Source organism: Lutjanus erythropterus, chromosome 14 (assembly GCF_056507025.1).
Source record: "Lutjanus erythropterus isolate fLutEry1 chromosome 14, fLutEry1.hap2, whole genome shotgun sequence".
Taxonomy (NCBI): domain Eukaryota; kingdom Metazoa; phylum Chordata; class Actinopteri; order Lutjaniformes; family Lutjanidae; genus Lutjanus; species Lutjanus erythropterus.
In genome coordinates this window covers 8518493-8532138 of record NC_139330.1, presented here as the reverse complement: position 1 = coordinate 8532138, position 13646 = coordinate 8518493, and the positions used below count along the sequence as shown (strand labels likewise).

The 13646-nt window shown below is 41.1% G+C and overlaps 2 protein-coding genes across 2 annotated transcripts; one reads left to right on the top strand and one right to left on the bottom strand.

The window, feature by feature from the left end:
* Positions 1-2641: 2641 nt before the first annotated feature.
* On the bottom strand, positions 2642-5329 carry LOC146315161 (coiled-coil domain-containing protein 185). The gene has a single exon (XM_084735996.1). The coding sequence runs from the start codon at positions 5084-5086 to the stop codon at positions 3407-3409; it is 1680 nt and encodes a 559-aa protein (XP_084592122.1). The 5' UTR covers positions 5087-5329; the 3' UTR covers positions 2642-3406.
* A 2321-nt stretch (positions 5330-7650) lies between these two features.
* On the top strand, positions 7651-12343 carry nsmce4a (NSE4A component of SMC5/6 complex). The gene is made up of 11 exons (XM_084735748.1): positions 7651-7768; positions 8388-8654; positions 8747-8827; positions 9293-9423; positions 10590-10741; positions 11227-11326; positions 11466-11556; positions 11642-11736; positions 11831-11879; positions 11967-12052; positions 12150-12343. Exons 2-11 carry the CDS (start codon positions 8447-8449, stop codon positions 12213-12215), a joined length of 1059 nt encoding a protein of 352 aa, XP_084591874.1. The 5' UTR covers positions 7651-7768; positions 8388-8446; the 3' UTR covers positions 12216-12343.
* The last annotated feature ends 1303 nt before the right edge of the window (positions 12344-13646 follow it).

Below are 13646 nucleotides of genomic sequence, written 5' to 3'. Positions count from 1 at the left end.
TTGAAAAGCTTTTTTCATGTCTGACAAAGATACTGAGTCATAGCGTGTTCAGAGGTGAATTCCCAAGACCTGGATCGATTTACAGGAACAACCAAATAATGTGATACTCTCTGAGACTCAGACAATAGGAGATCTGGGTCATACGCTCTTAATTTTCTTCTCAGTTTGTTTGTTTGGAGGACGAGCCGGAAAACAGGTCCAGACTTAGAGCCTGAATGTGCAATAGTACAGATTACCTGTGACATTTTTGTGCAATCGTATAATTAGTTTAATAGTCCATCTGACAAAGCCTCTTGGATGTGAGGCCGAACATCAGCAGCAGTATGTAGTACGGTTGAGTCAGTACATAGTGACAAGAGTATCTGGTACGAATTATGAATCCATATTAAGCTTAAATTAACAATGTCCAGTCAGTCTCATCCACATCTGGTTTAAGCTCCTCCCACTGTGAGTATGGATACAGATACAGATCATTTATTTGGCTGAACAGATACAGATGACGGTGTCCAGCTGCTCTTTACGACTGTTGAAAGACGTGTGACTCAGACACAAACAGCTCCTGCAACTGAGGTTGTCACTTCCAATCTGATTTTATACCCATTTCACTTGAAGGATCAGGATTATCTGATTTTTTTAATCTCGCTGTTCCTGCAGAAGTTCACACAAAATAAAAACATGTCTGCTCATGTTATGATGTCTTTGTCCACTGCTTCCTGTCTTGGCTTTTTGTAGTTTTCCCTACACAGCATGTTTTTTTGTTTTTTTTTTAAAGCAGAGGTAAACTATCTGATGCCAGTTCAAGTGTCACCTGCTTTTTAACAGCTACCACAGAGAGCTGGAGTCAGTAGAACTCAGTAGAACCACGCCTGTGTTAAACACACATCTGCAAACAAAATGTCACACCTTAATGTTTAATTTATTTATTCAGCTTAATGAAACATGCAAATACTGTGACGTTATAAAATCTAAGAATTAATGAAATATACAAAACATGATCCAAACAGAAATCTGAATTCAACACAATATTTCTGTTATGATCCACAACAGAAGTGATTTGTTTTATGTTTATACTTTATGAATTTAACTCTAGTTTCTAAATGAACTGTGGTTCTGCTTTAATCTTGTGATTTAATTAAAAGTGTGCTCTGTCTTAATGCAAAAAACGTAGAGCTGCAACAATTCGTCGATTAATCAATTATTTCGACTGAAAGAAAATTAGTTGTCACCTATTTTGACAATCGATTAAGGTTGCCTATTCTGTGCATTTTCCTTAATCAGTAGTTGAAAATGCTGACAATCGATTTATCATTAATAACTGAGAATTATTTTCATTGTTTTCTCGTTTTTTCTCATTTTAAGTTTCCTTTTTCAACAGTTGCCTTCGTCAGACAGAACAATGTCAAATGAGGAGCACTTATCAATCAATACATTTTTAATTGGTTAAATTCAATTAATTGTTTGAAGCTAAAATGTCAAACATTTTCTGATTTGAGCTTCTTAAATACCAGAATTTGCTGCTTTTCTTTTGGACTGTTGTTTGGACAAAAGAGGCGAAGTGAAGACGCCACCTGGGCTCTGGGAAATTTCGATGAACTTTTTTTTTCACATTTTCTAGATTACACGATTAATTGTGAAAATAATCAGCAGATTAATTAATAATGACAGTAGTCATTAGTTACAGCCCTGACAGAAAACATTAAAACATTTAAAACTGATTCTAGTGAGACACGGTGGTGATATGAGGACACTGATTAAAGTCAGAGGATCGGACCAAACAACCGTCAGCTAAACATTAACCACCAGTCTGACCTCTTGTGTCCGCACAGCTCATCCAGAGCGTGGCGTTGCTTCATCCTCGACCCTCAATTTTCCCATAATTCCTCTCTTATCTGCTCTCCACTGGCTCCTGATGGGGGCTCATATCAAATTAAAAACACTGATGTCAGCCTGCAAGAAGCCCGAAGGCTGCAGAGCAGAGTTTACTCTCTGTCTCAGCCGTCACAGACACCGTTTAACTCTCTGCAGGCGGATCCTCCTCCCTTTACATCCAGCTGTTGTAGGGTTATAATACTACATTGTGTCACTGTTTAATTTCATGCATGTGTTATAACAAAGTCATCACGTGTGGTGTCTTTATCTAAGAAGAAAAAAGCAGTGCTGTGGCTCAAAGAGCAGAGACGTTTTTGTTTCTACATATGGAAACGTTAGTTATAACTTGTTTTACTAATCTAGTGGTCAACAAATTATTAACAGGATCCAAAGAAAAAAATACCCGAGTTCACATGCAGCCTGACGTAAGGTGACATAACAAGACACTGCTCCTTTTTTGGGGTCATAATCCAAACAAGGTAGTGAATCACTGCAGTGGTGTTAAAAACCCTGACAGGAGCTCACTACAAGGTCAACTCCAGTCTGATTCTAAACTTGCATAAATTTAAATGTCATTGTAAACTTATAAAAATGGAAAACATATGGCACAGTCTCAGAAACACCACGGCATCATATCGAGAGATGTTTACAGCTTCTCAAGTGTGAATATTTCCTGTTTTCTTTACTCCTTTGGGTTGTGGACAAAACAAGACATTTTGGGTTTTTGGAAACACTGACCGACATTTATCACTATTTTCTGACACACACACAAAAAAAATAATCAATAAATTAAGAAAATTATGAGCAGATTAATTGTTAGCTGCAGCACAAATCATATCAAATCATTACACCCCAGAAAATAACTGTGGCGAAAACAGCTCTGGCATGAAAATGAAGCAGGGCATGTTCTGTGGCCCCTGTGCAGCCGTGGGCCCCAACATCCACCCTCCAGCGGCATCCGGGTCCAAACACATTCACATACTTGTGTGGCACCGCCTTGCTACATTCCTAGATCGCAGATAGGAGAGATGTTGGTCTGAATTGTTTTCTGGATTCACATTTTACTGCAGCTCCAGTTTAGTACAGGAATTATAAAACATAACCTCACACAAACTGCAAAAGAAAATCTTTCAGCTGTCTCAGAAATATGTCATTTATAGCATATCAAATGTTAATCAGTGACAACACTTATATTTTTATGTTGCTGCCTGAAGTTACTTCTGTTCCTCCTGCAACACCTCTGAGGTACCACTTGGATCTCTTGGAACTTTTTACGTTATACAACTTTTTTCTCACAAAATGCCTCAACTAAAAGGCAGTTTTGGAAGGATCATATTTAAACTTTGTCTCAATCAGAACATTTGTTTATGTTGCAGTTTGCGTGAGGTTGACCCACACTTTTGGATAAAATGATTGGATTAATTCCAAGCAGCTCTGGATGATTCTTAATTGTGCTGAAGCCTCTGGGAGGAGGTGCTGATGTGAGGAGGAGGTGCTGATGCTGATGTGGGGAGTCTTGAGGAGTTCATCATGTCTCTCACAGTTTCATGCGGCTCATGTAGGCGCTCAGCTGAGCCTCCAGAGCCATCTGATCAAAGGTCCGTCGGTGCGTCTGCTGTCTCACTCTCTCCCTCATGTGAAAGGAGGCCCGAGCCAGCCTGTGCGCCTCCTCCTGTATCTGCTCCCTCTGCCTCCGCAGTCTCTCCCTCTTCCACTCCTTCATGTTGACGTAGCTCTCTCTGACCCTCCTCAGCGCCTCCTCCTCTCTCTGGATCCTCTCCCTCAGCCTCTGGTGGCACAGCTGTCTGTGTGTGTTGTGCTCGTGCGTCTCCTCAGCTCTCCTCCTGGTCTTGGAGGAGGCGTGCAGGGAGGCTCTCTCCATGCGCCTCTGGCTCAGCTGGAGCAGGAGCTGCTTGTGTGTGAGCTGCTGGACGCTCTGCAGCTCCGCCCTCAGCCGTGCCCTCTGAGTCTGCTCCTCCTCCCGGGCCGCCCGCTCCTGCAGCTCCCTCAGCCGGGCCTCCTCAGCCTGGGCGCGCTTCTCGCCGTAGTGTTGCAGCTTCTTCTCCAGTGTGCTCCTCATGTGCGCCCGCTCTTCCGCCACCTGCTGCTCCACCTGCTGCTTCAGCAGGATGTGTCGCAGCAGCTTCCTGCGATTCCCCTCCTCCAGCTTCCTCCTCTCCATCCTCTCCTGTGACACTCTGCTCCTCCTGGCCCTCTGCTCCTTCTCCGCTGCTACCTGCCCCTCTTTCTCTCGCTCCCTCTTCTCCACCTCCTCCTTCTCCCTCAGCAGCTTCTCCTGGCAGTGTTTGCGCACTCCTGCCTCTGTCTTTGCAGCCTCCATCTTCTCCCTGCGCTGCGCTTCCACCTCCTCCTTCAGCCTCCTCCACCTGTCCTCCTGCAGCAGCACCTCCTGCTCAAGTTGTCCCACTCTCTCCTCCTGCAGCTGCTCCCTCAGCCTCCTGCGGGCCTCCAGCTCCTCCTGCCAGCGCTGCATGCTCTGCTTCAGCTTCTTCCTCCTCTTCTTTTCTGCCTGAGCCTGCTGTGCCTCCTCCTGTCTGCGGGCCTCCTGTCGCTCCTGCTCCTCCTGCTGACAGAGTTTGAGGGAGGCCTGCTCCTCCTGGTGCTTCACCAGCATGAGAGCTGCAATCTTCCTGTCCCTCTCTGACACAGTAACACACATCTCCTTCCTGATGTCTTTAGTGAGTTTCTCCACCTTCCTCTCCGTCTCAGGGGAGTGTTGGAGGTCTCCCAAACTGAAGCTGCTCCTCTCTGAGTGTCGAGGAGCAGAGCAGGAGGACCGGCTCACAGATTTTCCCTTCAAGCACAGATCTGCATATGGAATGGGTCCTGCTGACTGATCTTTCAGTTTGGTCTCCACCACCAGGCCTGAGACTTTACTCCCCGGCCACCTGTCTCCTCCTGCAGCCGCCTGGATAATCCTCTCCCTCTCCTCCCGACACTTTTGTAAAAGCTTCATTCGCTCCTTCTCATAGGACTCATGCATGACTCTCACCGCTTCAAAGGGAGCATCATTCTGCTCAGCGATCAGCTCGTTTAAGGATTTAATCAGCAGCTCCACGGGTTTGATGCCGAGCCGTGCGCAGGACTGCAGGGAGCGGGGGCTCGTTAACACGTACCGACTCCTCTCTGCAGCGGCCGAGTCAAAGTTGTTCAGGTCCAAACGGAGAGATGGAGAGGAGGACCTCAGCTCCCCCATGATCAAACGACAGGTAAATGACCTGGGTGCAAAATTTCAGCTGCTCGAAGTTGCTCCTGCTCCTCCTGCTGTGTCTCTCAGCTCCTCCTGCTCAGTGTCTCAGCTCCTCCTGCACGGAGGTCATGTGGGGATTAGCTGCAGCTTTCCACGCAAACTGAGCTCAATGCATCTGTAGTCTGTAACAATAACAGACAGGCATATCAAGGCTTTAAATGTTGCTTGTAAACTGTTTATTTATTATTATTTTTTTTTTATTATTTATTTTATTTCAGTTATCTATTTAATTAATTAATTACTTTAAATGTATTTATGTTTTATTTTTAATGCTTGCAAATAATGCATGGGTAAGGTCACATTTTATGGAAGACTGTAGCAGCCAAAATCAAAAATCACTAACTACATAAATCACTCATTAAATAAATTAATATGCCATTAAATGAAACAAAATTATACTAAAAATAAATTAGGCATAAACTAATTTATAAAAATGTGAAAATAATTTATATTTCTGTTTTAATTTGCTACTGTATTTATTTCCCTAATTATTAATTTTTGAATTGCTTTCTATCCCTTTTAATTTTCCATTTTATTTATTAATGTATTCATCTGAAAAAAAAAAACATTTATGATTTATTTCTTTATTATTTTCCCCTTTTAAATTTCGCCTGCCTTCCTCAAACTTACGCCTGTGTTCGCTTTTCACATTTCTTTATGTAGTTCTGCGTCCTAATATGCTCATAAGGGGGCTGTCATTCAGAGTGCATCATTTTTCCACTGACATCAGAAATTTAAGTTTGCAGAAACAAATAAGGGAAAAATAATACAGACATAAAAACATTTATAAATTTTAAAAAGAATAAATGAATAAATATAATCGAAAATTAAATGGAAAGTAAACAAATAGGGAAAATAATACAAAGGTAAAGAAATACGGAAGCAAAGTAAAGCAGAAATGTCAATTCATGTCATATTTTATAAATTAATTTTTCCCACTAAAAGGGAAAAGTCCAGCAACTTTTAAAAGGTTAATGTTGCACGTTCATACACTTTTTGGCTACAATCCTCTAAAAACAAAATGTGAAACGCTACATTTTGAGGTAAACGTTTCATTAAAATAAAATAAAATAAAAAATAAAAAGTAAATATATGAAGCAGACAAGAATACTAACCTCTTTAAACTTGTGCTTTTCTGAAGAAACCATAAAAACCAAACCCACCAACAGCTGTCTGGGACAACCGGAAGTGACGGAGCAGACGCTTCTGGTTACCGTGACAACAAAACAACAAATTAAATATGAAGAGCGGCTCTCCACGTCAGATACCTACTAATACTCATTCATTATTAGCGCGCCATCTGCCGGTGAGTAACACTGGGACGTCATCTGGTTGATGACGTATTTTGCCAGCCTACACACTGAAGATCGTTTCACGTTCGTCTTCTTCTTCTTCTGTTAAACTCGTCGAGATTTTAAATCAAAATTTCTCCTCAGATTAAAAGAAATTATCAGAAGAAAAATGAGGAAAAATCTGTTTATGTATGTGCTGTTTTTGGATTGTGTGTGTACAAGAGGCAATACTACAAATCAGATGTAGGTTATATTTACTTTGGAATTATTTCAATTGTCAGTAGCCTGTCTAAGTTATAACTTTTCTAGGGGAGACTGGGGACGTTTGCAACCCCTTTGCATCTCTCTCAGTTACTCACAGAGTGTTTGGACTAGACCAACCAAATGTTGACATAATAAACTTACACCTATCCGCTAATTACCAATACCATTTAAAGTTGATTACATTTCATTCACAATGTCTGTTTGAATGGAAGAAGTCCTGAGGACAGTTGCAGCACGATCATGTTAAAAATATATTAAAATTCAATTATTAACTTTTGCTTTTTGTCTCAATAAGCACAGTATTCTGAAAATATATGTTGCTCCACAATAATATAATATTCTAGTATTACTTGTTTATTTAGTAGTATTTATCCAACAACAGTTACTAGTTAAGTTTTTTGTATAGACATAATATAAGCCTACTTTGAGTCAATGCGCAGATGTTACAGATGAGGCTTAGTCTGTATTTCAGCGTGAGACAAGAAGAAATGAATAGCTTGCAACACAACAAACTGAACATGTGCTTACTGTACAAAACTGCAAGTGTTTTAAAAACAGATTTTTGTTACACTCCAGTATGTGAACTAGCCCTACTGTTTACATGACGATAACTTGTGCATGTTGGAAAAAAAGCAATAAAATTTTGTATTTGGGTGAACTATTATATAGCACACAATTGAAAAATACTGTTGTTTGGTCTGTTTTGATACGTCTGCTTAACTCAGGTATGGTTGTAACATCTGAGAACATCATTGCAATATTGAAATTTTATTACTCCATAATAACATTATCTACATCTGCCCTAAAATCCAGCACTGGTTGAGCTCTAATAATGACACTAAAACTAAATGTGTTATTGTCTCTATAGCTGTTGTTGCATTCACACTAATTTTTTCTGTTTTGCGTATTTGTTGAAGTATAAATAACGACTTATAAACTTATTATCAGTATTATTAATAGTAGTACTAACAGTAGTAGTAGCAGCTTTCAGTTTCGTTATCAATACAAAACCAACTTCATCTTCGTCAACAATGATGAAATGCTCCTGGCGCGCCTTCTGACTGCTACACAGGTATGTGGAAGTTACTTCAGGAAAAATAAATAGACCGAACCACTTTAACAACAACCAGATCATGCTGTGACTTTACTTTGGACGTCATCTTTGCAATGGCAGAGGAGTCAAAAGGCTTATCGTTCAGATAAGTGGTGAACACAACTGATTCTGTTAGCTAACATCGGACGTTAGCACTGACCAAAGAGGCACACGCTTGAAACGAGATGGTGAACTGTTCAGTACTTCCGTGTTTGTGCCAAACGCTGCCCCGGCAGAGCTCTTTCTTCTTTTCGGCAGCTAACGCTAGCTGTGAGTAGCTTTCTCCTTTAGCAGCACGTATGAAGCACGACATAGGCAGGTCAGACGCATGATATTAATCACATTGTGCTGCTTTTATTGCATTTTGCGCCGCCAGCATTTCCCACCTGGCCGTCTTCAACGATTAGCGGATTTTTATTTTGACTTTTCTAACATCTTTGACAATGTTAGGTTTACGGTTAGAAGACGCTGAACAACTTGACAATCACCTTTTCTCTTTACTCTTTCTTCAATAATTGTCGTCAGACGGTGGTTAATTAACTAATCTATAGCGTCCACAAACAGAAACATACTTTATTTTAACTTTATTTTATCGTAGCTGCTTCGCGTCAACGTGTTTTCTTCTCCACACGGAGCTCGTTCATCAACTGACTGAGGATGAAGAGGAGCAGAGGCCGCAGTGATGAGGAGGCTCCCCGGCAGAATGGCTCCGCTGGCCGGAGGAGAGGAGACCAACCGCTGCACAGTGACGGGGAGGACGGTGGCGCCAGCGTCGGCCCAGCTGACCTGCAGAACGAAGACAACGACCCGGGACTCAGGAGAGAAATCCGGAGCAAATACAGAGACCTCATCAACTCAGTGCAGCGTGAGTAAGACCCGGCAGACAGGCGGTTGTTGTTGATGATGATGTTTGTTTTGTTTACAAATGTCTGATGTGTTTACTTCTTGTGTTTTCAGAGAACAGGGAAGATATGCTGAGTCCCTCCAACAACAAACTCACGGAAGTTTTAGAAGAAGCAAATAAACTTTTTAAAGATGGTAGGTGTTATACAACTACAGGCATACTGAGTTTCATTTCAACAATATACTGTATTTCTGGTGCATTTACAGACAGCTCAGACAAATCCTGCTGATTATGCCTTTAATAAATCTTTATTTAGTTGAACAATATATCAATCAAAAGAGATATAATATATTAGATAGGTTGAGTTCCTTTTTAGTATCCAAACAATGGTTGAAGCGAGTTATTTCACCTTTTCCCGAGACATTAAGTTCAGGCAGTTTGCCTGCATGCAGCCAAGACACTGAACAGGAGCACAAGACAAGTGCAACATTATGTTTTGTCACTGACAGGTGACAACGAGACCTCCACTGTACGTTGATCAGCTGTTTCTGCACCACATTAGGACATTTGATGACCCTAAATTGCCCTTAATTTTGTGTTTGTGGTATCTGGAGTAAAAATTCATGCCCGAGTCACATGTCACCATCGTTTCTTGGCAGTCCGGCAGGCGAGAGAAGCAGCTCTGGATGCTCAGCTCCTTGTGGTGGCCACAGACCTGGGGAAGGAGAAAGCCACCCAACTGTTCGCTGAGGGCACGGCGTTTGATCCTACCGTTTTTGCTGAACACCTGGTGAGTGACTTTATCATTTTATGTTTGCAGTTATAATATGTAACCATGATAATTTAGGAGTTTTGAGTTGACATAAGAGATGCACCAAAGAGGTGACCTAGTGTATCCCGTATCTACCCTTGTGAGGTAAAAACAGTCCAAACAGAGCCAAAAGGAGAGTACAGTTGGACTCAGAGTCATAATATCTTCATAAGGCTGTAATATGTTAGACATGTATGTCTCTCAGCTAGTTTTTCTCCAAAAAACATCCCTCCAAAAGAGTGTCCATCTTTCTTTCTCTGCAATATTTCATGCTTCAGTCTTAATACAGTCCCTTCCTTTCGATGAAAAATTGAATGTACTTGCTGACATCATTTCATTTAGAACTGATGAGAAGCTTTTTTCTCCTGCGTTAGTTTGATACATCATTAGAAATTAGTCACATTAATGTATAGAGCTTTAAGGCTGGCTTTACATGTTGAAACCATGCAACTTTAAGTAACAGATTCATTTCAGCTCAACAACAACTTGTTGTCATCCAAATTCACAAACTGATAAAACAGGAGATCATCAAACTACAAACTGCAATTTCATACTGATGTCACAAGGTGGCTACATAGAGCTATTAAGTAATTTGTTTTTACCTTAAACAGTGACATTTTATTGTTTTTCCACAATAATAACATTGTATTACAGGCCTGAGCATTTAAAAATACTGGAGAGCATAATGTTAAGTAAATTGGTAAAAAAAAAAAAAGAGAGAGAGAGAAATAAACAAAAATAAAACATTAAACAGAAAGATACATTTTAGGCACATGTACACACTGTTCATTAGACACTACCCCTTACATACAAATCATTCATATAATGATTGTTTTCCTTGAATCAAAGGTGAGTGAGCTCATCGGATCAAGCTCATTGAATAAACTGTGAAATGATCAGTTGGCCTCTATTCTGCGTGGCCAGTAGGTTGTGTTTTTTTTTCTCATTCTGTTCTCCAGGAAAACCATTTTGAAACAAAGAGGCAGAAACTTAACAAAAGAAAGGAGAAAATATGAGCTAGAAAGCTACGTGATAAACTTGTAACAATATACAGTGTAGAAAATCATAATGTTCGTTTGTAACGTGAGTATTAAGGCAGTATACGTTGCAGTGGTCATGTGGAGACCTGTGTACTTCTCTGACAGTTGACCTTCATGGGTCTGAACCGACTAGAAGACGGCGAGGACGAGCAGCAGAACGGAGATTCAGTCGATGGCTACCTGCCTCAGGACGCCTGGCACAGAGTGGCCAGGAGAGCAGAGTCCTGTTTCAGGACAGCACCCGCCTTCCATTACATGTGAGAGTCTCAGTATGTTACGTGCCAGCTGTAAATTAAAATACTTAAGGGATTTTTAAGTGTGGCTGCATGAGATATTTATCCATCGTCTGTGTTGTACCTACAGTAGATGGCGGTCGGCTCACCCCACAGTAATTTTATATCTCAGAATACGGGAGTTTTGCTGGTCTACTGCTGCCTCAGTTGGCTCGTTTGTTTGCGTTATTGTGTGACTCTGGTCAGTTTGAACTAATCCTTTAAAACAGTCAAAAGTCGCACAGTAACGAAAACAAACTAACTGATCAAGGTAGTGGCAGACCAGCAACTACCGTGCTCTGACTGGGGATAAGCACCATATAAACCCCCTTCAGAAAATCCAATCTATCTCTTTAAGTGCCAGATAAATAAATCAGTTATTATTTATACTATTATTGTCCCTGCTGCTGTCCCTCAGCGGTATTTTTGGTCTCTGACTTTTTACTGTTCTCTTTTTCTCTTTTCATCAGGATGGGTTCGTTCCACGCAGAACCGCCGCCTCCAAAGCAAAGGATAGAACGACAAAGGAAAGCACCCAGCAAGGAAGCCAAAAGGATAATGCCTACTCAGGTAGCTAAACTAACACCCTTAAATGTAACTGTAGCAGCCCTCCATCACCCTGCAAAGGTGACAAATTCAAATTTTTCTTGTCTAATTGCTTTTAAAATGGTTTTGATACTTAGTGCATCACATTAATGTTGTCTGTCAGCTGAAGAAAATGGAAGACTCCCATCAAGAAGCGACAGAGAAAGAGGTGGAGAGGATCCTGGGATACCTGAAGAGTTATTACCAAGATGATCGTGAGTTTAAAGTCGACCTTACAGACTTCAACGTTTCATCATTGTGTGTTTGTAATTTTCTCATGCGGCAGTGTTTCTATCACAGCAACATCCCCGATATCCTACTACGAGTTTGTCATCGACCCCAGCTCGTTTTCCCGGACAGTAGAGAACATTTTCCACATGTCGTTTCTGATCAGGGTGAGCTGATTCCTGTGCCCATGTGCGTTTCAGTTGAACTTGTCCGCCCTCTAGTGGCCGTTGGCAGGCGTGACAATGTTGTTTTGTGTTTCAGGATGGTTTAGCACGGATGTACCTTGATGATGACGACCTGCCTTGCATAGGTGAGCAGATTTATCATTGTGTTGTTTTATAAAGGAAATGTCTGTAGGTGAATTATTGTACCAGCTGTGTGTGTTTCTGTGTCTCAGCGCCTGTAGAGGAGGGGGAGGTTCAAGCTGGAGGGTCAGGCAGCCGAAACCAGTGTATCGTCTCTATGAGCCCAAAGATATGGAAGGTTTGCAAGTTTTGTCCTCAACACAGAGGATATAATCCAGAAACATTATTGTCTTTGGCAATAAATTTATTTTTTACAACTGTCTGTTTTTTCCCAGGAGCTCATAGAGGCCTTTGACATCAGAGACCCGATGATTCAGCCTCCAAACACGCAGGCGGAGTGATGGGCCCACTTTTTGTTATTTTGAAACCAAACTTTGTTTTTAGGTGTGTTACTCATTTGTGTTCAACATTTTGTATTAATATTTTAACTCTTTTTAAATGTTTGAATAATTAAAGAGAAAGAACAGAATGCTGGTAATGTTTTAATTTATTGTGTGTAAATCTCTCCATGAGGCTATTAAACTATATTTGTATGTTTTTAACTTGATGAAATCATTTTTTCAGAGGGTTTTTCAAACCAAAAAACAGTTCTTCGATAAATGCATTCTTATTTTAAGAGATCACTGCCAGTGTTGGGACTAACGCGTTACTGTAACGCCGTTATTTTTTGCAGTAACTAGTAATCTAACGCATTATTTTTTAAATTCAGTAACTCAGTTAACGTTACTACATGATGCGTTACTCCGTTATTTTGCGTTATTTTTTGGTGTAGTCTCGGCTAGAGACTGAGCTGCAGCCAGAGCCGTGTAGTCCCGAATCTTCCTGTGTGTGTGTGTGCGCGCGTGTGCGTGTGTGTGTGTGTGTGTGTGTGGCAGCGGGGAGGAAGGAGAAGACACGCCGTGTGGGCGTGTCTGTTTGCAAGAGTGGTATCATCATGGCGTCGGCGGCGGAGCCCAAGTCAAGTTTCTTTACATGGAGATATTCTCACTACTTGACCTTTGTCGAGCACAAAGACAAGAACGTTTTAGTTAAATGTAAGTTGTGTCTTGGATCAAAGATCTTATCTACTGCCCAAAATAGAAATTCAAACCTGTTGAAACACCTACAGAAACAACGTGCTGCGACGAAGCTAGTAGCTAAGAGTTCAGACACAGAGTCTGACGCCACTTTACCTCCACCACCTCAGCAACAGCGGCTGGATTTGAACCGAGGGACTGACTGCTCCTGCTAACCACGAAAAAGTTGATAAAGCCACTGCAAGGTATGTTGTAGAAGACATGCAGCCAATTTCTACTGTGGAGTCGCCCGCTTTCAGGAAGCTAGTTAGCATGATACCGAGCGATACACGGCAGATGGGACGAAACAGTTTTTCTGAGTACCTGGAGAGCAAATACACAAAAATGGAAACCGAGCTAAAGAAAACTTAACTTAAAACTTAATGGGAGACCTTTTTTTCACAGTAACTAAAAAGTTACTATTCACAGTACTGCGTTACCTTTTGGTGTAAGTAATCAGTAAAGTAACTGAGTTACTTTTGAAATAAAGTAACTAGTAACGGTAACTAGTTAATGGTTTTCAGTAACTAGAACAACACTACAAACATTATTTAATTGGACCTGACTAATCATTTAAAAGGTTTATACAACAAAACCTCTCAGCTGTGTTTCCAAACGTGGGATAAATCTTAAGAGCTCTGAAGTCTTTGCTCAGTCTGGCACAGCCGGATCTGTCTGATGCCAAATAACATAACATGTGCTGCAGCTGCCTTCACA

Bases quoted from the DNA above. Each gene is read 5' to 3' on its own strand.
- nsmce4a (XM_084735748.1), top strand. From the start codon at position 8,447: ATGAAGAGGAGCAGAGGCCGCAGTGATGAGGAGGCTCCCCGGCAGAAT. The intron at 8,828-9,292 runs GTAGGTGTTATA...GTTTCTTGGCAG, and splicing joins AAATAAACTTTTTAAAGATG to TCCGGCAGGCGAGAGAAGCA. The intron at 10,742-11,226 runs GTGAGAGTCTCA...TCTTTTCATCAG, and splicing joins GCACCCGCCTTCCATTACAT to GATGGGTTCGTTCCACGCAG.
- LOC146315161 (XM_084735996.1), bottom strand. From the start codon at position 5,086: ATGGGGGAGCTGAGGTCCTCCTCTCCATCTCTCCGTTTGGACCTGAAC.